Genomic DNA, 26,367 nt, shown 5'->3' with positions numbered 1-26,367 from the left:
CGTTCACTGTGTGAAGTGGAAAAAATATTAACTAGAAAATTTTACCTAAAAGAGTTGGCTGTCACCACCTCAAGCTGCTGCTGTAGTTTCAGGAGCAAGGAAAACGTGATCACGGTCACAATGTTTGGGCTTTACATTAAATGTCTGTACATTCATTCTCAATGGGCAGAAAACTTGGCCCTTTTTTTAAAGCTTTGGATAAAATTACATCAATTTAAAGTGATCATACTTGGTATGTTTAAAACTGATTTTTAGTAATTTGATGCTGCAAATGCAGCATGTGATATATTTTTATGCTGTTTTTCTTATATTCATGGACTTTAAACACTCAACTGAACAATTATATAGAACAATAAGCTCATTAAGATAAAATAAATAGTAAGGGTCAAAAGATTTGGGGTTCCCTTTCTTTTTCTTTTATCCCTACAATTGGGACCTGCTCTGGGGCCTTAGGTATTCGAGCACCAAATTTGGATTTCCAGATGAATTTTGATAGGGTTGTTCACCAGAGAAGCCTACTTAAAATATAAATGTGTGGATTGGAAACAACTTCCATGACATGGATAAGAAATTCCACCTAACCGAGAATGTAGGCCAACGTGATAGGGCTCTGCGTTCCAAATTTGGGTTTGTCAGAGATACTTTTTCTAGTTCATTGTCATTAGCTTCTCCCATAAACTGCCGGATTGCTCTGTATCTATTTGCTCAATAGTGTAACCAAGAGACATAACAATGGTACCCCGTTGTGAAAGGGTTCCCAGATTTTCGTGTCTTTACCATGTGCACTTCTTCAACCTGTTTGAAGGCAGACCAAATAAATAACTGAGTGAGATGAAGCCAGATACAAATAACTAATCAGCTTTATTTCATAGTAAAATGAATGCCTAGCACAAAAGTTAGGATCAAACTCCCTTAATAAAATATATACCACTTATCCACATTTAATAATACAAAATAAAGAACATGCCATAATATGAGGCATTTCACTTGACTTAAACAAAATGGCTTTGAACTATTCTCCAATGCTCCTAAGCTCTTCATGTAAAAACCCTCACAGCATTCCTTTCAACAAGCTTGACTGCCCTTTATGGCTTTCTTGTTCCAAAAAGTCTGCCTATTTTCTTTCTTTACCTAAATATGTCCTCTGTTCACGAACAGACCAGGATCAGTTGATTTCCAACATAACAAATGTGGTGCTGTTTGAGTGACCGAGTCAACCTGATAAATTAGTAAATTTTTAATTTCTGGGAAAAACAACTCCCATTTTAAAACAAAAGAACTGTGGATCCTGGAAATCTGAAATTAAAAAAAAACAAAAACTGCTGGACAGACTCAGCAGGTCAGCGAACATCTGTGGAGAGAAACAGAGTTAACATTTCTGGTTGAGTGACCTTTCATCAGAAGGTCACTCAACCAGAAATGTTAACTCTGTTTCTCTCCAAAGATGCTGGCTGACCTCATGAGCTTTTCAAGCACTTTTTGCTTTTTTTTATCCCATTTTAATATAACCATCCATTGTCAAGGTTTCTCCTTTAGAAGAAAATAAATTCTAATATTAAAATTAACATTTTTTTGCAAATTGTTTATGTGGATAAATAATTTTAAATCCTGAAATGTGATACACTTACGACATGCAGGACACCAGGAATAGGGAGCGTAATGTCCAAACCTGCAAATAATACTTAGTTACAAGGACTTGGATTAAATGAGGACAGAATAAAGGCAAGTGAGTGGCTGATCTATGTATTGTATAACTTACTGCTAGCCATGCAGTTAGTTGATTCATGCACTGCATACGTTTCTCCTGGCCTTTACCAACATCCGCCCTTGGAAGAGCTGAAATTTTCTCCAGTTAATCTTGGGAAGACTGAAGCCATTGTCTTTTATCCCTAGCCACTGATTCCATTCTCCTCCCTGGCCAATGTCAAGCTGACCACTTGTCTGCACAAAGTCTGCCTACTTCCCTAACCCTCCAGAAACTTGAGCTTATCCAAAAGTCTACTGCCCCTAACCTAGCCTGTGCTAAATCCCGTTCACCCATCGTCACCAACCAACATTAACTCCAAATCAACCAATGCCGAAATTTTAAAATTCTTGTCATCACGTTCAAATCCCTTTCCTACCTCTGTAACATTCTCCAGCTCCTCAGCCATCTGAGAACTTTGCTTCTTACAAATTTTGGTTTCTTGCACATCCCCACTTCCTTTGCCCCTTTATTCATAGCTGTGCCTTCAACCGTCTAGACCCTAAGCTTTGGAATTTCCTCCCTAAACCCCTCCAGTTTGCTGCTACTCTCACCTTTAAGATGCTTCTTAGAACCTACCTTCTTGTCCAAGCTTTTGGTCACCTGTCCTGATGTCTCTTTTGGCCCCATGTCAATTTTGAATGATCACACCCTTGAAAAGCATGTGGAGTGTTTTACCAATTAAATCTTCAATGTAATTATGAATTGTTGTGATCAACAGATCTATGCACTGTACAGCTTGTTCCTGTGCTCCCCAGAGCTCTGAGCAGCAGATCCATGCCTTTCAAAAATAACAAAAACTGCGCTGAGGTTTTGCAGCTTGGCAGCAGGAGCCCCAGAGTCAGCACTGAGAGTATTATTTATAGATCTATAATCACCTTCAGTTCTGAAGGCTGGATTTCTGGACAAGTTATGTTTACAGATGCATGCACAATTCAGTAATAATTTAGAACTTGTTCAGCTAGCTCCTGTAAAGCATCACAATCTGATCAGTGGTAAATAAGTTGAAATCAGGCTCATGGAGCGATTCCAGAATGCAGGAAGGTCAAACTGCAAACAGAATACTTAGAATTCTAAAGAAAAAGTTAGGCATTTATTTTCTATAGTTTGTTCTTCACTTCTAATGCAGCGACATAATTCAATTTCAGCACCCAAAGTCAGAATAATAGCAATGAACCTGTAGACATTTTTCTGGCATATCTCTATCAGTTTCAGTGGTTAAAGCAAATTGTCAGAATTCCAAGATTAAGATTGGAATGTATTCCTTTAAATAGTAGAAATATAGAGTGCTTGCCAAGTCTTTCTATGATGATCAGAAAGTATTTTGTTTTGGACCAAAAATGTTCATTATAAGCAACCATTTACCCAGAAGTTTAATATAAGTACATTGTGATTGATTAAGTGTTGTGATTGCAATGTCAAATTGGAATGTGCTAATACATCCGTAGCAAATCAGGATGGTTTGCATTTGGAGAGACTAGTTTTGGACGTTAGTGACACTTTAGAAAGTCTTACTCCCTTTGTTTAGCTTCTACTGAGCAGTGAATGAGATTGTTCAAATTTAATGATGGTGCTAAAGATATACATTGCAATAAAAACCAGCTAAACCCTATAATAGATCATCTGGCAATGAGAAATGGTTGCAGGCAATTATTATATAATGATGCAACAGATGCCTGCCACACATGCTGTCCTTTGTAGGAATTATTTGCACAAAAATTTCAGTTACAGGTCAATCAATCCACGGGTGATATATCAGCCAATTGTGCTGTGTCCACAGTAATACAGATTGTTTTACAACTCCTAACCTTGTAAATAATAGGGTTGCTAAGTTTTCAAAATTAATCATGATTAATCTCTCTTAATTTTAATCTTAGGTAATCTTAGTTTTAGTTGATACAATACTACATCTATCTTCAACAGGTTTGTTTAAATATTATTATTAATACGTAAAATTATATAGAAAATCTTAAACTGAACCTTTTATTGTGAAGAGTAATTCTGTGAAGCTGGAACTCAGTGTGTAACTGAATACTATTGACCATCTAGCTGCCTTTCTAGCCAATGAATTACCAGAAAGTCTTAAATAAAATTCCCATTCGCAAGTCACTTTAAATGCTTCGATAAAACAAAAAATTGCGGATGCTGGAAATCCAAAACAAAAACAGAATTACCTGGAAAAACTCAGCAGGTCTGGCAGCATCGGCAGAGAAGCTGCCAGACCTGCTGAGTTTTTCCAGGTAATTCTGTTTTTGTTTTTGACTTTAAATGTTTCGATACATAATGTTTTAATTTAATTTTATCTTATTCTTCTATTGACTGTTTTCTGTTGGATATTAATCCACGTTAAATGCAATTTTTTACTTGTCCTATTTTCTACGTTTATTTTTTAGCTCTCCCCTTTGTTCACAAGGATGTCCCTCTGTCCTGCTTAGTTACATTCAGCCTTTCTCATCCACCCAACCTAAGCTGGCAACTTTCTGTCTGACCACCCATCCAGGAATGTCACTAAACATTTATTAGTTGAAGTCCCATTGCCGGTGACTTCAACAGCAAAGTCTAGGCTGACACTCCAGTACAGTACTGAGGAAGTGCTACACTGTTGGAGAGATGCTAAATCAAGGTGGACTTCATGCCTGAGCTTTCCAATTAGTCCTACTCCCTTATGCTTTCCATATAGTCCTGCAAAGATTTCCTTTGCAAATATTTAACGAATCCCCTTTTGAAAGTTACTATTGATCTGCTTCCACCACCACTAAAGCAGTGAATTCCAGATCATCATAACTCACTGTGTAAAAAGAAAACTCTTCATTTTCCTTTCGTTTTTTTGCCAATTATCTTAAATCTGTGCACCCTAGTTACCTGCCCTTTTGCCAATGGAAACAATCCACCTTGATTATTGAATATCATTGAATATATTCAACGCTGAGTTAGACTGATTTTTTAATCAACAAGGGAGCCGAGAGTTATGGGGGACTTGCAGGACAGTGGAGTTAAGGCCACAGTCAGATCAGCCATGGTTTCATTGAATGGCAGAGCAGGCTCAATGGGCCAAATGCTCCTGCTCCTGTTTCTTATGATCTTATCATTTATTCTATCCAAACCCCAGATAATTTTGAACACTTTTATGAAATCTCCCTCTTTGCTCTAAGGAGAACAATCTAAACCTCTCTGGTCTCTCCACATAACTGAAGCCCTTCATGCTTAGTATCATTATAGTAAATCTCCTATGCACCCTCCTCAAGACCTTGACATCCTTCCTAAAGTATGGTAGCCAGAATTAGATACAATATCTCCAGCTATGGCCTAACTCGCTTAGCATATAAAGGTCTAGTATAACTTGCTTGCTTTTGTATTCTACACTCCTATTCATAAAGCCAAGGATTCTGTATGTTTAACGGTTCTCCAATTTCAAAGAATTGTATATGCAGTCTCCCAGGTCGCTCTCTTCCTTCACCCACTTTAAAATGTTACCATTTAGTTTATATTGCCTTTCCTCATTCTCCTTCCTCAAATGCATCATTTCACAATTCCACTTAAAATTTCCTCTGCCATCTGTCTGCCTATTTCACCAGTGTTATGTATCTTCCTGAAGTCTGTGTTTATCATCCTCACTGTTTAACTACAAACTTTGAAGTTGTGCCCCTATCTCGTCTGTAAATTTGACCACAGAAAGGTCCTGGGCGCTGATCTATGGGGCAGTCTACTCCAAGCTTTCCATCTCTCAACCGACAACATTTTCCCAAAAAGCGCCTACTTTCGTTCCTGCTGTCAATTGCTAATCCATCTCTAGGTTTTATTTAACTTCACTAAATTGGAGCAAACTTTCACACAATACTTTGCCAGTTGCTCCTGAAAGAATTCCATGCTTATAAGGCTTTCCATGGCCTAATTGAATAATGCTTCTTCATAAAAAATAAAGCAAGTTTATTTTTCATTCTAAAGTCAGGCTTAGCTGCTTTTTGCTAATTTATTATCACTCACAGGTTGGCTCCCCATTATTTTACTGTTACCAGTTAATTGATGTAATAGTCAGGGGTCTACAGTCCACTTGTTTTTTTTTTCAATATTTTTATTTTCTTAAATACCTAATTTCTGCCAATAGTGACACTGGAAATAGATTGGGGCAGGGATATGATATATTCATCCAGAGTATGGGTGGTAAAATCAAGGCAAATGAGGCCTCAAAATGATTTAATATGCTGGTACTGCCTTTAGTGGGCTGCTACACAGACTGCTAACTACCTGATATTGCTCAATACTGTTGTAATTTTGTTATTTGTCTTTTTCACAAAACTATGAAATAAACTGTATTGTGCCACCATTTTCCTCAGTAATTGAAATTTCTAATGTCCAAAATTACGCCAACAGAAATGACCAAAGGCAAAAACTTAACTTTTTTAAACTTTTGCTGTAGCAAACCAACTAAAATCAACACGATTCAAACGTGAATTAATAAGTAAATTATATTTCAAATAAAAAGACAAATTTCACTTTAAATAATCAGTACAACAAAGATACACCTCATGTAGTTACAAGCACTTGCATTGCTCCCCACACAATTGAGGTACCAAGTGCAGCCTCTTAGTCTTTCCAACTCAGCCTCCAGTATGTAGGACACCTCGATGCCTGTGTGCTTTCCTATTTGATACTAGTTTGTAAGGTTAGTTTTATTGCATTTATTTTTACTTAGTTTGCAAGTCAGTGAGTGTACTTGCTTAATAGATATGCTAAGTAATTATTTTATTTTATCCTTTTGAGCATAAAATATAGAACTGGATCCTAAATTAATGAGCTTAAGCTGTTTGAGTCAAAATCTCAAGTATTCTTCAGCTGCACTCCTGTTGCATTACGTCTGTTTACGTTTTCAATTTCTACTTTCAGCTGTTGAGATTATTGATAAATAATCAGTGTACTATAATGTTTTTTTCTGGTCCTTGAAATATGTTAAACTGCATATAGGAAGCCACAAAGCTAAATTCCATTTCTAGTTCTCTCCACACATGATCTCTCTTGGCCCACCACAAGTATTCTACTTCACATCATTGGAAAAAGTACTTCAACAATTCAGGTTTTTTTTAGTATCCTCTTACTCTTTAAAGGAATTTATTTATTTAGCCATTGAAACGAAATCAGCAAATAAGGTTGGCTAATTAAACTCAGCCAAGCGATGTTTAGTTTGGTGGTCTGTTTGTGTGCCATGGCCAGAATGAAATAATAATCTATACATTATAGTTTATTTAAAGTTCCTGGTGCTCATGGATTTCTTATTTTAATCCACAAGGTTGTAATAAATAGCCCTCATCCTATCATAGAAGTTCCTTAATTGGACTTGATCAGAAATGAAATAAACATCACAGGTCGGATTTTTGAAGGGCTAAGGAGGTTTCCACAGATGCAGGAAGGCCTGTCATTTTCTGCTGACAGCTGGCACACTTGACATTTTTCCTGCTTCCAGGCTGTTTTTGAACAGGTTGGATTGTTAAGGTTGGGCGGCGGGGGGAGGTGATGGTGTGATAGCTACCTGCCCACAAGTTGCGGCTAGCCAATTGGGCAACCTAAAAAGGGCCTATTGAGACCACTATGCCAATACCGACTGGAATTTTCCAATTGGCATGTGAGTCCCCTGCTGAGGCTGAAACCCGGCCGAGGAATGGAGGTGGCCTCCCGATGACAGACTGAGGCACCACTACTCTATCTTACAATTTTACCTCTGACTCTGTAGTCATGATTGGCAAAGGGCCTGTGACGATCCTGTGGAGGGGTTCTTAATTTGCCACCTTTTGAAAAATTGCTTCCAGGGTCCCACTGCTAGCAGTTTCAAATTCCTGACCCAGAATTCAGCCCAACATTGGGATCAGAACCAAGGAAGGAAAATCCAGCCCTAGAATTCAATGTTCGGGACGTCTATTTTTAATCACCTGACATAATGTGGATATTTTAAAAATATTAAACTGATACTTGGTTCATGTATAAGGAAATGAGAAACCTTGATCTTTTTAAATGAGGGGATCAGCTTCAATTTTGTCAAACAATTTCTGTTGAAATGCAAGAACATCGATTTATACAATTATACTTTAATGTCGAAACTTTTCCCAAGGAACTTCACAGGAGTGTAATCAGGCAAAATTTCATGCAAAGCCAAAGGAAATATTAGGACAGGTGAATAAAGCCTTGATTAATGAGGTCTTTAAGGAGAATCTTGAAGGAGGAGAGAAAGGGAGGGAATTCCAGAGCTTAAAGTGAAATAGTTGAATAGCTGAGGGTAAGGCTGCCAGTGATGAAACGAAGATGGTGGAAGATGTACGAGAGGCCAATGCAGAGTTTTCGGATGGTCGTCGGACCGAAAGTGCTGGTAGAATTTTATGTACAATCACCTCCCATTATGCCAGGCCTAAACCCTGCAGCCCTGGCAGAGAGGCTTTTTAACCCCTTATTTTATCGATGAATAATTGCATACATCACTTCTTAATGCTATGAGCTTTGCATTTGCAACCCAGCAAAATAACATTTAAATAATGTGAAATTGTTTCCATTTTGTAAAAACAATTGTGCTCAATCTCTTTCTAAATCTTCTAGCCTAAAAAAATCTGCTGAATACTTTGGGAAATGTTGTACTGCAATTTTTTGATAATTGAATGCTGCTGGTAAGTAGCCTGATAAGATAATGTAATAGGTATTCACTTAAGCATTGGCTCCTAAATTGAGGGTACCTGGTCCATTAAAATAAAAGCACGTGGTGCATTATTTCTGATAGCTTTTAGGCCTGGTACTATTGGAATTCTAATGTTTTGTTATTTAAAGGCACTGCACAATGATGTGCAGAAGCAGCTTGCTGTCTTCTTTGATCCATCCTGTGAAGCAGCTGTTAATTCCTCCTTCATTGTGCTTGTGTGCAAAGATGAATTCAGCCACTTCAAACTGATAAACTTCTGGACTGGAGGGTTGAAAAGAAGGCTAGTTTCCTGATTGGTGGATTTTGACTAGTCAGGGAGCAGTTTTTGCCATCCTTCTAGGAATGTGGTTTTAACCTCTTGTGTTCCCCACCATTTCACCAGTGCAGCCAGCCCATTATGTCTTCTACCTTCTCCTGAGGAAAAGTCCTTAAGTGGGCACTGTAATTAGCAATAATAGAATCTTTCTGTGACCATCTCAAAATTCTCACTCTTGTGTTTAGATCCCTACAGGATTTCGTCACCCCTACCCCCACCACCTCCTCTCCCTCGTCGTTCTTATCAGCTGCTTCAACTCTACAAACTCTTCTCCAAACTCTTCAATCCACTGGCTTTGAGCCATTGTGCATTTCCCATGTGCTTTGCCCCACCTTTGGTGGCTGTATCTCCAGCTGCGCACACAGTGGTTCCCTTTATAAACCTCTCTGCCTCTTTCTCCCCTTTGAATACCCTTCTTAATACCCAACTCTTGCACCAAGCCTCTGGTTGACCCTTGAAAATATCCTTTGGATGAGCATTGTTTTTGATCATTTTTTTTCTATACACAAATATATATTTAAATAATGTTAATATGTATTTTACAAAATAATACAATTCCTTTTTTTTCTGCATTCAGCGATGAAATGTGTCTGTCGTGCAGCAGGTGACCACTGTCACACAACAGCCTTGTAAGAACCATGTGATCTCTGAGTGCTGTGGTGCATACCAGAACTCCATGAGCAGAATTTTCTGCTTGACGTGCTTAGATCCCTACAGGATCTCGTCAGCCCGACCCCCACCACCCCCTCTCCCTCATCGTTCTTATCAGCTGCTTCAACTCTACAAACACTTCTCCAAACTCTTGCGCGCCATCATGATATTTCGCTGGGCGGGCACACGATGAATTTCAACGCCCGCCTGTCATTAATTAACGGGCTAGTTAAGGCCCTTAAATCGTCATTCGGCGCCAATTTTCAGGCTCCCCTGCGACCTTTGGGTTGGCGCACGAGCGCAACGGGCAGGCGGGTAAGAGGCTTTTTAATAAAACTCCACGGGCGGGATAAGAAGGCTCAGTGGGGTTGTCAATCTGGTCTGAGAGTATTTATTGCAGAAAGTGTTTTAAAATTCCCTGTGATCTGCAGCAGTTCTGAACAAATTCCAGCAGCTTTCTCTGTACTTTGAACCTTCAGCTCAGCTCTCTGCAGTCAGGAATCTTTATCGGGCCTACAGCTTTCCGGAGGCCTCCCTTTAGCCTGAGTATGGGTTCTGACATGTCCACTGGAGGCAGCTCCTCTGAGGAGGAAGGGAGGGCTAGAATAAGGAGAAGGCCAGGAGTGCACTATCAGCCTCCAAAGGAGCTACCGTTGGGAGAACAGGTGCAGGCACAAGGGGCACAGGGCCAAGAGGTAACCAAAGGTGGAAGGGGCCGCAGAAGACGCTACTATCCTGCTGCCAGGGTATACAGGCAGCGAAGCAGCTACCTCAATATGACTGAGGTGCAGTGCTGAAGGAGGCTCCAACTGTCAAGGGAGACAGTCAACTACATCTGTCAGATGATTGGCCCTGAGATCTCTCCTAACTATGTGGGTGGACACCCCATGCCAACAGCTCTGAAGCTCACAGTTGCCCTCAACTTCAATGCCTCTGGCTTCTTCCAGGGCTCAATGGGTGATCTTTGTGGTGTCTCCCAGTCAGCTGTGCACACTTGTGTCAAGCAGGTTACTGACGCTCTGTTCAGGCGTGCATTGACCTTCATCCACATCCGCTAGGACCAGGCAAGTCAGGCACAGTGAGCCAGAGGCTTCACGGCTATTGCTGGCTTCCCCCGCATCCAGGGTGCAATAGACTGTACACATGTGGCCATCAAGGCGCCAACAGGTGAGCCCGGTGCCTTTGTCAACAGGAAGGGCTTCCACTCCATGAACGTGCAGATAGTGTGTGATCACAGGATGCAGATTCTGCAAGTCTGTGCAAGGTACCCAGGCCGCTCCCATGATGCCTACATCCTGAGACACTCCCAGGTGCCGAGGCTCTTCAGTGCTCCAGCCTGGCTGGATGGATGGCTGCTGGGTGACGAGGGCTATCCCCTCAGAAGGTGGCTCATGACGCCTCTCCACCATCCAAGAACAGAAGCTGAGCAGCGGTACAATAGGAGCCACGCCTCCACAAGGGCTATGGTGGAGAGAGCCATCGGTCTTCTCAAGATGTGCTTCCGATGCCTGGACCGCTCAGGGGGCGCACTCCAGTACCCTCCAGATCGTGTTTCAGTGACAGTGGATGCATGCTGCGCTCTCCACAATCTTGCGCTGGAAAGGGGGGACGCTGTGGATGCGGCTGCACATGATGAGTCCAGCACGGATTCTGAGGATGAGGAAGCACGGGAATGATGAGGGGCTAAACGCTGACCCGGGAATACACCACAGAGGCAGGGACACCCAGGAAACTTTAATCCAACGAACCTTCAGCTAGCTCCACACAAATGGATCAGCAGCACCAACCTTGCCTGGCGCTTCCATACTCACCACTTAAGTGCTACACCTGCCACGTCATCAGCTGCAACTAAGGGCTTTGGACATAAACTTCAATGTCCACTCAAACACTCGTGATGTGTATGTAAAACATACAAATGCAGAACAAAGGAGCCACCCTCAACCATGGTAACACATCTGGTTTTAATTTTCCCCATCATAAGGTCACACAAAGTCAAAACAAAATGTTTTTCAAGCATAAACAAATAATTCCTTAATCTCGGGCCAACACAAAAGCACCAGTGAGAAACCCATGATGTGCCTAAGGTGCCTTATGCTTATGTTTACGGGTGCTACGTCTTGGTGCCACCCCATTGCTCGGAGTGGCATCTGAGACAGCCTGCTGACTCTGCTGTCTTGTTGACCTCGATGACCTTGGCGGTCGTCCTCTGGCCTGTGGAGCCTGTGCTGGCCCCGCCTGGGAGGGATCTGCCAGGTCCACAGCTGGCATCTCCCCAGTCATTGCAGCCTCACCGGATGAAGTGGTCACTGGGAGAGGCAGAGCAGCTGTTGCCCTCATCCAGAGTGCCGTGAAAGGAGCCCGCAGATACGACAGGCAGCTGCTCCACCGTGAGGTCACCCAGAACTCCCTGCTCACCATCGATGGGTGGGCAATGAGCTGGGAATTTTAAAGCCCACACCATCTCCCACATTGGCAATGACCAGCTGTGGCCAGTGGCGCTGTGAGGGCTTGCAGGTCCGAGCGTAACCCCAGGAGAAGCTGCTTGTTCTCCTGGAAGCCCCTCTCTACAAGAGTCGCCACTCTCTCCATGGAGGAAGCCTGACGCTCTGCCACGAGGCTCATTGCATCAGTGATGCTCCACATGGACTCCTCCACCACGGACACCAAGCGAAGCATCATCTCATGCAACACTCCCAGATGCTCCCACACACCCGGCCGCATTTCCTGCAGCTTCTGCGTCACGGACGACTCCAGAGGCACATCATCACGCCCCGACTCAGCACGTGCCTGGTCCCCTGCAGTCCTCTGACTGTTGGCGCCATCGGCACTCTCTGCCAGCTCCTCCAGCGATTGTGAAGTGCCCTCTCCACTGTGCCCCGGGACACTAGCCGATGTTGCAATTCCCACCAATGTGCTAATATCTGCGCTGGTGCCTGCCTCGCAGAAATGGTATGACGCAGGTGACAGTTGAGGGCCCTCAGGTGTGAGAGGGGGCATCTGGAGCTCCTCCTGGTCGACAGCCTCTGATGATGCTGAAAATAACAAGGACAGTGGATCAGTTAGCGTGCACACAGTGGCACAATTCATCCCTTTCCCCCAGGCTCATTATGTGCTCAACCTTCCAGAACCTATGGAGACGAATATTGGTGGGGTGGCAAATAGTCAGGAGGATATCCTTACATTACAGGCGGATACAGACGGGCTGGTCAGATGGCCTAAGGAATGCCAAATGTAATGTTATGTGGATAAATGTGAGCAGGAGAAACAAGGTACAGGAATACACAAGGAATGGTAGGAGCATGGAAAGTAAGGAGGATCAGAGGGGCCTTGCTGTGCATGTCGACAGGCCCGTTAAGGTAGCGGGACAGGTACATAAGGCATTTAACAAGGTAAATGCCATACTTGCCTTTATTAGCTGAGGAATAGAAAATAGGAACAGGGAGGTCATGTTGCAAGTGCAGAAAACGTTGACTAGGCCACAGCTAGAGTTCTGCGCTCAGTTGTGATCAGCGCTTCATGGGAGGGATGCGATTGGAGTGCAGAGGTCGCTGACCAGGATGCTGGCTGGGCTGGAGGGTTTGACTTATGAGGATAGCATAGCATAGACTGGGGATATTTCCTCTGAAGCAGAGGAGATTGAGGGGTGACATTATTGAGCTTTATAACATTATGAGGGGCATAGATAGGGTCGACAGAAAGGAACTTTTGCCCTTGGCGGAGGGATGAGTAACCTGGTGGCATTGATTTAAGGTAAGGGGCATGAGGTTGACAGGTGATGTGATGAGCAAGTTTTGCACACAGTAATGTGGGACGCACTGCCTGAAAGGGTGGCGGACACAGAAACCCTCCTAACATGTATTAAGTATTCCACAATCTCATCACCATGAATAGGACATGTGTTGGAGTTCTGAGTATGTGCCTAGCTGCATCTCCTGCGATGCCATGGCATACAAGGCCATGGGGTTAGTGGTGGGAAATGGGATAAGGCGACTTTGGAAGGTGCTTGACACGCGCATCTTCGAAGGGCCGAGGGACCTTTGTCTATGACCCACACCTCTGACTCTATCAGTCTGTGAATGAGCAATGTCGTAACAATAACAAATCAAACAGTCATCAGTGCTATGGATGGTGGGAAGACAGAGCAGATGTCACTGTTGACCTCAAATACCTGGCCGTCCCACCCCAGCCTCACTGACACCTGTGGACCTGGGCGCATGGCGCCTCTCAAGCTCCAGAGCCTCCCGTTCAAAACGGCTTAAAATCATGAGCTGGGCCTGGCCGCCTCCAGTCTGCAAAAGTTCACACGCATTGTGGGCATTCTTCTCCTGAAAAACAGAGAAGACCATTCATTGCGGCTAATCGCACATGGACTCTGCACACGCACACCGCACCCCAACCACAGTGGCCCATATCAGGCCTCCAGTGCCTCCTCTCCCCGCTACTGCTGATCAGTCAGACAAAGGTAGTGCGCCGGCTCCCAAACCCCCCCAACGGCCACCTTGGACACGTTCTGCGTCCATCACTTTAGGAAACACACGGTCTTAGCTCCCATAGCAAGGAAGCGCAACTAGGTGCAGCATCGAGGGCAGCAGATGGCTCTTGGCCACGAGACCTTGAGGCTCCCCTTCCACAATCTCATCACCCTGAATAGGACATGTGTTGGAGTTCTGAGTGTGCGCCAAGCTGCATCTCCTGCAGATTGCCCCCAGACTAGTCATGTGCGTCTAAGAGCAACACATGGTGCGGGGGAGAACTCATCACCTCATGAACCACTCAGGCTGATGTAAGCATGGGCACTATCTACTTGCCCACCCAGCGTATGAGAAATGCCCAACATGATTCAATGCAGTCACGACAGTAAGACTTGGAGGAGGGGTGGGGGGGGGGCCCTCAAAGCCTAAGGTTACCTGCTGGGTTAAATGCCCAATGCCAACATGGTACTCACCCTTCCAGAGTGCACCAAACCGTTGAAGTGCTTACGGCACTGGATCCAGGTGCGCTGCGGGAGCTCACCACCCCCGCCACCTCCTCCCAGGCACGTTTGGTCATGTGAGGGGGCCTCCTCCTCCCATCCTGGGGGACCAACACCTCCTGCCGTGCTGCCACCTCCTCGAGGAGGGCAGCAAGGCAATCATCAGAAAAGTGAGGGGCACAATGTCCCCCTGCTGGCCTACCCTGTAGCCTGCCCTGCTCCTGTGGCAGACCCTGAAGCCTGCCCTTTCCCTCCAGCCTGCCCTGCTCAGCAGACCCCCTGCGGTGTGACCTGGACGTGGCCATTATCAGCAGCCTACAGGAGGCTGCCAGGCCCTCCTTTAAACAGGCTGCCGTGTTACCATTGGACCCGGCGGTCTGTACACGCCCGCCGCAGCCCGCACACTCCCGCTATTCACAGGAGTCGGAAATGCACTGGGCGGGCCTTAATTGGCCCTCCCGCGCAAAAAGGCAGCACAGCCTCGATCGCGGGTGCCGATCGGGTCTGTGCCCACCCACAGCCACTCCTGCTCAACCCGCCCAACAGGCAGAAAACTCTGCCTCATGCCTACTTGTTCACAGCAGGCAGTTGGATGTCATTAATCACATTTTGCAGTTTTATTTGACATGTATGATATCCTCGTAAACTCTGTCAGCTGGCAAATTATTGTGTTGCTTAAGTCATTCAGAGACTTTGAATAAGGGTCAACCTATTTGTTACCATGTACAAAATAGCTCTTGTCAGAGTGTTTAACCTGAATGAAGTGATAGCATAAGTGATGACACTTCTTAATAATAAGAACGACATATTCTTTGTTTGGCAGGAATGACCCTTCCAGAGGAGGAATCAGATGGCGGACAAAGCAGTAAATTTTGCCTTGTTGCAATTGGACGCCTGCAGGTACATTAATATTCAAGTTGAGGAGAGCTGTATGGTTGTATCTTTTGCCCAACAGATGACGCAGACTTCTTATCAATTCTGCTTCATTACAGAGCACTACAAACTTCATACAAATCGGACACCAATTTTGTAAAGTAAACCTGGTGTATTAAAAACCTCTTTGAACCTTCCTTACCTATAGCTATTAGACTTTTTTGTTGATGTAACTAACAGTAAATAAAGAGGAACCAGTAGATTTGTGTATTTGGACTTCTAAAAGGCATTTGATAAGATGCCACATAAAAGGTTATTGCATACGGTAAGGGCTCATGAGGTTGGTGAATACATTAGCATGGATAAAGAGCTGGTTAAAGGACAGGAAGCAGAACGTAGGGATAAATGGGCCATTTTCAAGTTGGCAGGTTCTGGGATGCTGCAAGGATCTGTGCTGGGGCATCAGCTATTTACAATCTATTAATGAAGGTATCATTATGTATCCAAGTTTTCTGATGATTCAGTGCTTTGTGGGATAGTAAGCTCTAAGAGCACACAGAGCCTGCAAAGGGATTTAGATAGTTTAAGTGAGTAGGCAATAAGGTGGCAGATGTATTTCAGAGAAATTTGAGGTTATTCACTTCTAACTGTTGACGTTCTTAAAGATTTGGGTCTCCTTTTGTAAGAAACACAAAGTTTGCATACAGGTACACCAAGCAGTTAGAACGATAAATAGCATATTTACCTTTAGGTCTGGGACCTGGAATACAAGAGTAAGAAAGTGTTGCTACTTTTGTACAGGGCTTTGGTGCAACCACACTTAGTGCATTGTACACAATTTTGGTGGCCTTATCTAAGTAAGGATAAGGAGGCAGCATAGCGAGCGTTCACTAGATTAGTTCCTGGGGTGAGAGTGTTGGCCTGTGATGACAGATTGAATAGATTGGGCTCTGAAATTGGGATGATCACATTGAGACTTAAAAGATTCTCAGGAGCTTACAGTTATTTGCTGAGAGGTTGTTTCTCCTGGCTGGAGAGCCTAGAACTAGGGTGCATAGTCTCAGATAAGGAACCAATCATTTAAGAACGAGATGTGGAAAAATTTCTTCACTTAGTGTTGTGAATCAGTGGAATTCTGCCCTCTAGAGAGCTCTGGGTAGTTTGTCGATGTGTATTTTCAAAGCTGAGTTAGATTTTTGGACTCTAAAGGAATCAGGATGTTGGGATTGGGCAGGAAAGTCGAATTGAGGTCCAAGATCATCCATGATTTTATTGAATAGTGGAGCAGGCTCAAGGACTCCTTATGGTACTCATGCTCCTATTTCTTGTCGTCTTAATCAAATGCAGACAAGAGGTAAAAATGGATGTGTCAATTTATTGCATTTTTTTAAGATAAAGAACTGCAACAACAAACTCCCCACCCCTGTGACAGCGATATTGAGTAGGAGACTTCTGCAGGAGTTTTCCCTCTTCTGGTTGAGTAGGAAATTCTGATACTGGAAGAGAGGAGCAATTTGGGAAAAGATTGATACTTGCCCAATGCTCATCTTTCAAATGGGATGGGTCCACAACGCAGAAGGAACAGATTCATGTGATCTTTGACAATCCCGTGCACAGCAAGCAAAATGTTTTCTGAGAGGCACTGTGCCTTCACATTGAGAGGAAAATGTTCAAAAACAAATTGAGATGAAATTTTGGTAATGTAGAAAACAAATGAAAATTCCTTTGTGATTTTGTTTTTTTTTAAGTGCTGCTCTCACAATTACAGATTGCCTTTGATATTTTTCAAGATCTGTTGTTTTCAAAATGCTGAGGCTCTCAGATGCGATTGATTCTAAATTAGAAACAGAAACTGAAATTCAATACCAGGCAACTTTCCAGAACTCCTAAAATTATTTTATTGTGCAATTAATTAACATGAGTGAGTTCCACTAATTGCTTAAGCATTACATTTTACTTGGCAATGCTTACAGCATGTGCTATTAGAAGTAGCAAATTTCTAACAGAATTATGCGGCACAACACACTCGGTCCATCGTGCCTGCGCAGTATCTTTGAAGGAGCTTTCCAATTAGTCCCACTCCCATTTTATTTCCCCATAGCCCTGCAAGTTTCTCGTTCTCAAGTACATGTCCAATTCAATTTGTAATATCACCATTGAATCTGTTTCCACTACCCTCTTAGGAATTGATGTTCAATGGCATTACCATCACTGAGTCCCCGACTATCAACATCCTGGGGGTTACCATTGACCAGAAACTGAACTGGACTAGCCATATATATACTGTGGCTACAAGAGCAGGTCAGAGGCTAGGAATCGTGCGACGAGTAACTCGCCTCCTGACTCCCCAAAGCCTGTCCACCATCTACAAGGCATAAGTCAGGAATGTGATGGAATACAACCCACTTGCCTGGATGAGTGCAGCTCCTACAACACTGAAGAAGCTTGACACCATCCAGGACAAAGCAGTCCGCTTGATTGGCACCACATCCACAAACATTCACTCCCTCCACCACCGATGCACAGTAGCAGCAGTGTGTACCATCTACAGGATGCACTGCAGGAATTCACCAAGGCTCCTTAGACAGCACCTTACAAACCCATGACCACTACCACCTAGGAGGACAAGGGCAGCAGATAGATGGGAACACCACCTGGAAGTTCCCCTCCAAGTCACTCATCATCCTGACTTGGAAATATATCACTGTTCCTTCACTGTTGCTGGGTCAAAGTCCTGGAACTCCCTCCCTAACAGCACTGTGGGTGTACCTACACCACATGGACTGCAGCGGTTCAAGAAAGCAGCTCACCACCAGCTCCTCAAGGGCAACTAGGGATGGGCAATAAATGCTGGCCCAGCCAGCGAAGCCCACATCCCGTGAATGAATTTTTAAAAATTGCATTCCTGATGTTATGTCACAGCTGATGGTAAATGCCGAGCTGCTCAAATCCAAAGGGGAAACTCGAAACAACTGCCACAACCGTTTTGCAATTTATATAAATTTTGAGATGCGTGCCTTGAATTCAGTACTAATTAGACCACCAAGTCTTATAGGCTTCTTACAAAACTAAATTAAACCTTTATTAATAGGAGAAATGATTTTAAGTACATACATAGATCTGCAAATTACTACTATGGTAACTTCTAAATCCCCTAATTAATCTAACTCCCAGTTACACTTTCTTTAAGGCAACAGTAAGACACATGGATTTTAAAAGACCCAGGCCAAGAAACACGGTACCCTGAACAATCCAATTCAAAGTGAGTTTTTTTAACTTCAGTTCTTTGTAGACAGCAGCTTGAGGCTTAGATGCTGGAAGGTTTCACACTCGTTAGATCTTAGAATTCCTTCCCTTGAACACCGCCTTCTCTCCTTCATCCATATTTTCCCCTTTGAATGCAAATTCCCATGTCTTTGGACTATATATCTTAAATAATAAAAAATCTCTCATCATACCAGTTTTACCAGTAATCTTTGGGAAAAATAAACACTTTCTTAAATTCTCCTGGCTAGGTGAAGCATTTCACTCCGCCTTTTGAATTTGAGCTAGCCTAGCTTATTTCAAAATGAAAATATTCTCTTTATACCTGTGTTTACCATTTAGCATTTCAAACCTCGCTTATCTTCTGTTACATCAAAGCCTTCAGACCAGCTGCCTTGAATTCAGTTAAGTCTCTCACTCAAGCACATACACACAGACACCACTATTACTCTACAATAAATTCCAATAACGTTATAAAATTATTATATCTTCCTGTCACTGATCATAACAATTCACCAAGTAAAAAAGATTGCTTCCTTATTTGCACCCCCAAGCTCTCCCCCTCCCGCACCCCCACCACCACTGGCCTGGATTTTTTTCCTAATTACCTTAAATTTGTGTTCTCTGGTTACCACCCTCCTGTCAGTTTAAAAAAAAGTTTCTCACTATCCACTCTATCAGACTCCCTCATAATTTTGAACACCCCTATTAAGTCACCCCTTTTCTAGGTGAATAACCCCAGTTTCTTTAGTCTGTCCACATAATATGGTCCCTTAGCCCTAGTGCCATTTTAGTAAATCTCCTCTGCACCTTCCCAAGGCCTTGACATCTTTCCTTGCATGTGGTGCCAGCAATTGGACACAATACTCCAGCTGACGTTTAACTAGTGATTTATAAAAGTTTACTGTACCTTTCTTGCCTTTGCACTCAGTACCTCTATTTATAAAGCCAGAATCCTGTATGCTTTTTAAAGAGTCTGATCAATTTGTCCTAGACCTTAAGAGATCTTAGTTTGTGAACCCCCCAGTTTCCCCATTCCAGCACAATTGTTAATATTACACTATTTATTTATATTGCCCCCTTATTTTCCCTTCCAAAATACGTCACTTAACATTTGTCTCCATTAAATTTCACCTGCCTGTTTATGTCCTCCTGAAGGTTTTTTCTATCACTCATAGCTTACTACATTTCAAAACTTGTCATCCGCAGACTTTGAAACCATATCCTTGCACCTTGGTCTGAGTCATTAATATATATTAAAAAGTGTAGTGATCCTAATACCAACCCCTGGAGGACATCACTGTACACTTTCTCCAGTCCAAAATACAGCCATTCAGCTTTCTGTGTCCTAGACTATTTTGGATCCATGTTGCAACTGCCTTTCTAACCCCAAAGGCTTCCATTTTACTAACAAGTCTATTATGTGGTACTTTATCAAATACCTTCTGAAACTCCATAAATACATTTAAAAAAGCGAAGAAAATGGGCATTCTCTCACAGTAGTGTGCCCATTTTGTAGACAGTTGGATTCTAATTTTCTTTTATGTTGAAATGCCAAATGTAGATCTGAATTCTAGCTGGTGCTGCACATCATCAATGCTGACTGTTTTCACGTAAGGTCAGATGTTGCCCACAAGGTCAGCTTTAGGTTGAGAGTCATTAGTAACATCATCGGGTTTTAAGTTAGTGATTGGCATCAGTGCATGGTCTTATTCAGCTTTCGGAAGCTTGACCACTGTGTCAGAACACAGTGTTGATGGCAAGTCCACCCATAGCTAAAAGTAAGGAGAATAGCTGATGAATATTTATCATCAGTCGTGTTTTTAATATTGTAAGTTAACAAAACACCAATTTAGAAACTGGCAAAAGCTAACACAGCCCCTAAGAGAGAGGCAGTTCCGAAATTGCTGAGTATAAGCTCGTGATGTCAACACAGGTATTTATGCTAAAAGCGCAGTGGAGTGTGCTTTTAATTGTCCTAATCTATTGGGACTTTCGTATGCCCAACAGTCTTTTTTTCCTTTTTTTAATATTAACCAAATGATATTTAGAGTTCCAACAGACCGACCAGATCCCAGCTTCCCAGAAGCTACTTCAGCTGTCACTCTTCCCAATTCACAGAGGCACCCTACCTACTTTGCAAAACACTCTGCTCCTTCTAGCTTCCCAACTCAGTGCAGACAGATGCCGGGATTTTCTGGCCTGGTCGCGGCGGGACCCACCACGGGAGTTTCGGCGGCCCAGCCAAAAGCCCATTGACTTTTGGCGGGGCCAAACAATCCTGGCGGCCAGTGGGGCCGGAAAATCCTGCCCATAATTTCAGCCACTACAAATCTCAGTTCTTTTCCCCACAATTCAATCTGGCAATTCTGCCCCTCATCCGCTCTCTTCCTCTTCAATTCAACCTAGCACTTTCTCATCAGCCCCACAGATCTTCCTCTCTTCCTTTCCCTTTCAAGTGCTGTGCCTGGATTCTCCCATCCCCATGAGATGCTGCTCCCCACCTCTTATGTTTTCTGCTGTGGTGGCAAGCAATTCATGCTGCAGGATGGGAATTTCTGACCTGGCAAGAATTCCTACTCTCAGTATGCAGCAACATGTGGCTACTAAAAACAGCAGAGAATGGGAGTTCTGGAAGGTTGCTTGATAAAGGTGGGGAGGAACCTGTGGAAAATTCCCCCAAAATGCTTATTGTCCACATCTAAAACAGATAGTTAACGTATATGAAATTGTCCTTTAAATGTCCTGATCTTTTATGGACTGCGCTGGAGAGTTAAATTTTAAATTGCAACAGATCGTGATTGTGGTAGGCAACCACATGGTGTACAAAATCCAGTATTATTTGTCGCATTGTTTTTTTTAATATACTTTTGTAATTTCCATTAAATATTGCTGAAAAAAGAGAGATGCTGTTGAAGCTTTTCCTCTTGCACTCATCAGAATAGATGCAAGAATAACCAAATTCCCAAATGGATGGTGTTGCCATGGGATTCTCTCTAGGCTCACCTCGTTAACATTTTCATTGGTTTCCATGGGAAACCCTTTTCAATCAAATGATACCTCACCTCCTATCCCTCGCTTATTTCTGATATGTAGATGATATGTTTGCTGTATTTGAATATCCAGCTGCATGTAAGTGTTTCCATACACACCTTAATGGGCTCCATCTTGCGCTGAAATTCACCTTTGAAATGGGGTAATCTAAAACACTCCCTTTCCTAGTTGAGAAATCCGCTAATATGTTCTGTTTACTGCAAACCTACTGTCATTGGTCAGTATACATGTTGGGATTTCTACAGCTCCACCTTTTTGGCAACCTCTTACATAGGACCCGAGCCATTTGCTCACCATGCAAGCTTGATGCCGAAATAGGGCATTTCAAAGCTATTCCTGAGGATAATGGCTCCCCCGATCAGGTTATTGTTTGTTGTATATTGCACAAACTCATGAACGGGCCTAAAGCTACCACTTTCGGTAAAAATTTAGCAACAGGTGAAGCTAGCCGTTTTACGCTGCTACTATGCAGTAACTGCACGATTGGGGTTCTCCACTAACGGGATGCTGTTGTGAAGCCAAAAACACCTTCTGTCGACCACACAAATGAGTAATGTATATGAATTTCAGTGCCAGTGTAATGCCAGGTATGTCTCAACGACTGGTAGATTGTATCAAACAGCACGTCCCATCGGCTGTTCGCAGTGGAATGAGTATTGATCGTACTCAACCAGCTGATGTTTGCAAAACTCAAAACATAGCGTCCAACATCGAATGTGATTCTGCAATTGGGCAGCACTTACTGAACAGTCCCGGGTGAACTAAGAATTACACCAACAACCAGTTTAAGATTATCAGTCGGGCTCGCAATGTGGCTCATTTACACTTTCTAGAAGCTACTTATATTCATAAGCAGGGCTGGTCCTCTGCAAACAAAAGAAATTTGGTCAGGCAATGCGCCTTTTTAATTAAACAAAATCTTGGGGGACACTGTTCCCTGGTGCATTTCTCATCGCATGCCTCAACCAATCAGAGTCGACTTGCGTTTTTTGAATTTAAACAAAAGCTTTTGGGTAACTGTTTGGGTGCATTTAAACAAAAGGTTTTGGGTAACTGTTTGGGTGCATTTCCTGGCACAACCAATCAGAGCTCACTTGCCAACTGGTTGGTACCCTGTTTCTCATGCAGCATAAATTGTTGATCCCTTTGAAATTTGGTATTTTTGCATTTGTGCAAGATGAGAAGCTTTGACAGCATGTCTGTTTTCTCAGCCACACTCAAGTTCTGAAATGCCAAGCAACTAATTTCCATGAAGGACATCATGTGTAACTTTAGTGAGTTTATTTATACTTGACATTGCAGCTACCAGTCTCTGCAATGTGCACATGTCATCCTGCTTGTTATGAAGTGTTTTGCTTTGATGACGCTTTCCACTCTTTATGTTTTAATTAAACTTACAGTGGTACTGGTTGCTGTTAGTGATGTATTTTATATAAAACTCCTAAGACCTAAAGTTTGCTCAGTTATAAGTATGAAATGCAGCCATACCATGTGCTTTTAATCTTGTTTTTAAGAGCCCTTTTGACCTCTAAAGCAGCTGCCAGTTGAGATTTTTGTAAGTTATTGTGGGTCTATAATTGCACTCAAATTGAAAAAGAATCCAGGAAAGCCAAAATCACATTTATTAATTAACTTTTGGATGGCCCTACAGATAAAGCTACCCTATCTGAATCTCTTGCACATGAAGTGCCTCTGCAATTACTTGTTGAACAAAGAATAACCATTTTTGTTGAGTGCGATCTTTTGTTGATTTTCCCCACTAGCCTATTTTAATTTACTTTTGACCTTCCAATTCGGTTCTGATCCTGCACACCATTCCTGATTCAAGGCTCACCAAGGTATCTGCTAATGCTTTCCTAGAACTAGTCTCTAGGAGGTATAATAAAGCAGCCTGAGGTAGACCTGGTGAATTATTTGATTTCATAAAAACATATTTTCCTAGCTTCTTTCCCTTCTCTCCTGGAGAGCAGTCCTACAGGTGCCAGAACCTTGCCCAAATCCCTGTTTCTTGTACGCCCAGACAGCAAGTATTGATAGACAAGCCCAATCCCCTCATTACCAATGTCCATGTGAGCACATTTTTCTAACAGCATCACTGGATAGCACATGAGCAGGAAACCTGGTTGGTTTATTTCTTCCTTAGTCCTGGAATGCTGAGGCTACCTCACCTGTAACCCTAACTGAGCCCAAGAATAGAACATGTTATGATCCTTGGCCACACCCCAGGAAGTGGGGAGAGACCCGGTTAGGGACTAATAGCGTTCTGTTTAAAGTAGATAAAGGTTGAGATTCAAGACACCTTTTGGGATAAAGCCACAAGATTCCACAGGTTTTGAACAAACAAAAACAAAATTTACTATACAAGTTCAGAAAGATAAAACTATTTGCAATATGTACCTTATAAACGTTAAGGGTAAGTAGACTCTAACATTAAGGGTAAGTATGAGGTACATGTGAATTAACATATGAACTGTCACACTACATTACAGAGTAAGTGTCAGATGCAACCAAGACAAAGTCCATGGATTTCTCAAGAACCCACCCAGTCAACAATTCAAATAACCTCATTGAAACTGTGTCTCACGGGGGATTCCCAGCTTTACCTTTGAAGATGTCTCCTTGGAATTCTCTCCAAAAGTCGATCCCACTTGGATGGCTTTAACAATGGCCCATCTCAGTGTTTCAATCTCACCTTCTAAGATTCCTTCTCTCTGAATTCCCGAGTATGCTCAACACTAGTTTACAAGCACACTTTCAGATCTATGGCTGGGCCAAGCAGAACATCAGTACTCCAAAGAGGTACCTTTGCCCCAGCAGCCCACAATACAGAGCCAGTCTGCTAACTGCAGCTCTTGCTTTAATTCAGAGCCTATTTTTTTGCTCCCTTTTAACTTACTTAACGGGATCTATTGCTGTCACTGTGTCTTTGACACTTGTTGCTGGTAAACTGCCTCAAGAAGAGCTGCTCACCGACCCTTGAACAGACCTAATGTCCTATCAAAACACTCCCAGAGGGTCCCACCCTTGTTACTAGGCAGGAACCAATGTAACATGCATTGGAACATCCAGTACCTTTAAATGTTACAATCTCCACAGACTGCTAATTTAACACCCAGGGACATAAAGATCAATGCATTTCATGACAAACTTGATACCATCCTGGTCTGTATGCTTCATTGTTGGGCAGTCTGTTCATTGACTAAGTTATCAAAGTTGTAATTTCTTTGTAGGAAATAGATAATCTGCCCTATGCTTGTTGCACAGGTCATTAGAATATTGATGTATTTCACTAATAATGGACATCACTGATCTAACGTGAATAAAATCTTCACTAATTTTGGCAGTTTTAAAAAATAATTGTAAATTTAGTAAGAAGCATTCTGCAGAAGTTGAAGCAGATTGAAGAAAGTCCCAATAATTTTTCAGGGTAGTGTCTTAGGCCCAACCATCTTCAGCTACTTCATCAATGACCCTCCTTCCATCATAAGGTCAGAAATGGGGATGTCCGCTGATGATTGCACAATGTTCAGTACCATTCATAACTCCACAGATACTGAAGCAGTCCATGTCCAAATGCAGAACAACCTAGACAATATCCTGTCTTGGGCTGACAAGTGGCAAGTAACATTTGTGGTACAAAAGTGCCAAGCAATGACTATCTCCAACAAGAGAGAATCCAACCATTGACCCTTGACATTCAATGGCATTAACATCACTGCATCCCCCACTATCAACACCCTGGGGGTTACCATTGACCAGAAATGGAACTGGACTAGTCATATAAATACTGTGGTTACAAGAGCAGGTCAGAGGCTCAGAGTCCTGTGACGAGTAACTCACCTCCTACTCCCCAAAGCCTCTCCATCATCTGCAAGGCACATGTCAGGAATGTGATGGAATATTCTCCACTTGCCTGGATGAGTGCAGCTCCAACAACACTCAAGAGGCTTGACACCGTCCTGGACAAAGCAGCCTGCTTGATTGACACCCCATCCACAAACATTCACTTGCTCCACCATCGATGCACAGTAGCAGCAATGTGTACCACCTACAAGATGCACTGCAGGAATTCACCAAGGCTTCATAGACAGCACCTTCCAAACCCACAATCACTACCACCTAAAAGGACAAAGGAAGATCCCCTCCAAGCCAGTCACCATCCTGACTTGAAAACATATTGCTGTTCTTTCACTGTGGCTGGGTCAAAATCCTGGAACTCCCTTCCTAACAGCACTGTGAATGTACCTACACCACATGGACTGCAGTGGTTCAAGAAGGCAGCTCACCAGCACCTTCTCAAGGGCAGTTAGGGATGGACAACAAATGCTGGCCTAGCCAGCGATGCCCACATCCCATGAATGAATTTTTTAAAAACACAAACAGATTCAGTGAGTTAACAGTTTATTCATTTAAAACCTACATAAGAGAATTTAAAGCATTTTGGAACGGTAAGAAGACTATTTTTGCAATATTTTCTTGTTTATAATAATACCATTGATTGAACCCAGTTGTCCTATTATGTTCACATACCAGGCATCTCATTGTAGAATGCTCTGTGTGTTGATACTAGTTGCCTGAGAGTTATGATGGTAAACTGTATTTCTAGATGTGAAATTTACTTATGAAATTTCTTTCATTTTTAATAGATGAAGGTTATTGATTTGATATTTCTAAAATCTTTTTTATTACATTTAATAAATTATCGGCAGGACAAGGTGAATAATGGCAAGGAAACTAGTCATTTTGTGGCCAGTGCCCATATCAAGCATAGACATACCATTTATAGCACAAGTGAGATCCACAATCTCACAACCTCA

The 26,367-nt window shown here is 42.7% G+C and overlaps 1 protein-coding gene across 3 annotated transcripts in view; it reads left to right on the top strand.

Moving 5' to 3' along the window:
• Window positions 1-26,367, top strand: part of arnt2 (aryl-hydrocarbon receptor nuclear translocator 2) — a 357,501-nt gene that overhangs the window by 169,711 nt on the left and 161,423 nt on the right. For all 3 annotated transcript variants that reach the window (XM_078530482.1, XM_078530481.1, XM_078530483.1), the window contains exon 8: window positions 15,183-15,259. In XM_078530482.1, the coding sequence (XP_078386608.1) occupies window positions 15,183-15,259 (77 nt within the window). The remainder of the gene's footprint in view (window positions 1-15,182; window positions 15,260-26,367) is intronic.

The sequence above is a fragment of the Cetorhinus maximus genome, chromosome 26, assembly GCF_964194155.1.
Source record: "Cetorhinus maximus chromosome 26, sCetMax3.hap1.1, whole genome shotgun sequence".
NCBI lineage: Eukaryota > Metazoa > Chordata > Chondrichthyes > Lamniformes > Cetorhinidae > Cetorhinus > Cetorhinus maximus.
The sequence above is the reverse complement of the archived record's forward strand: the minus strand, read 5'-3'. Positions and strand labels throughout refer to the sequence as shown.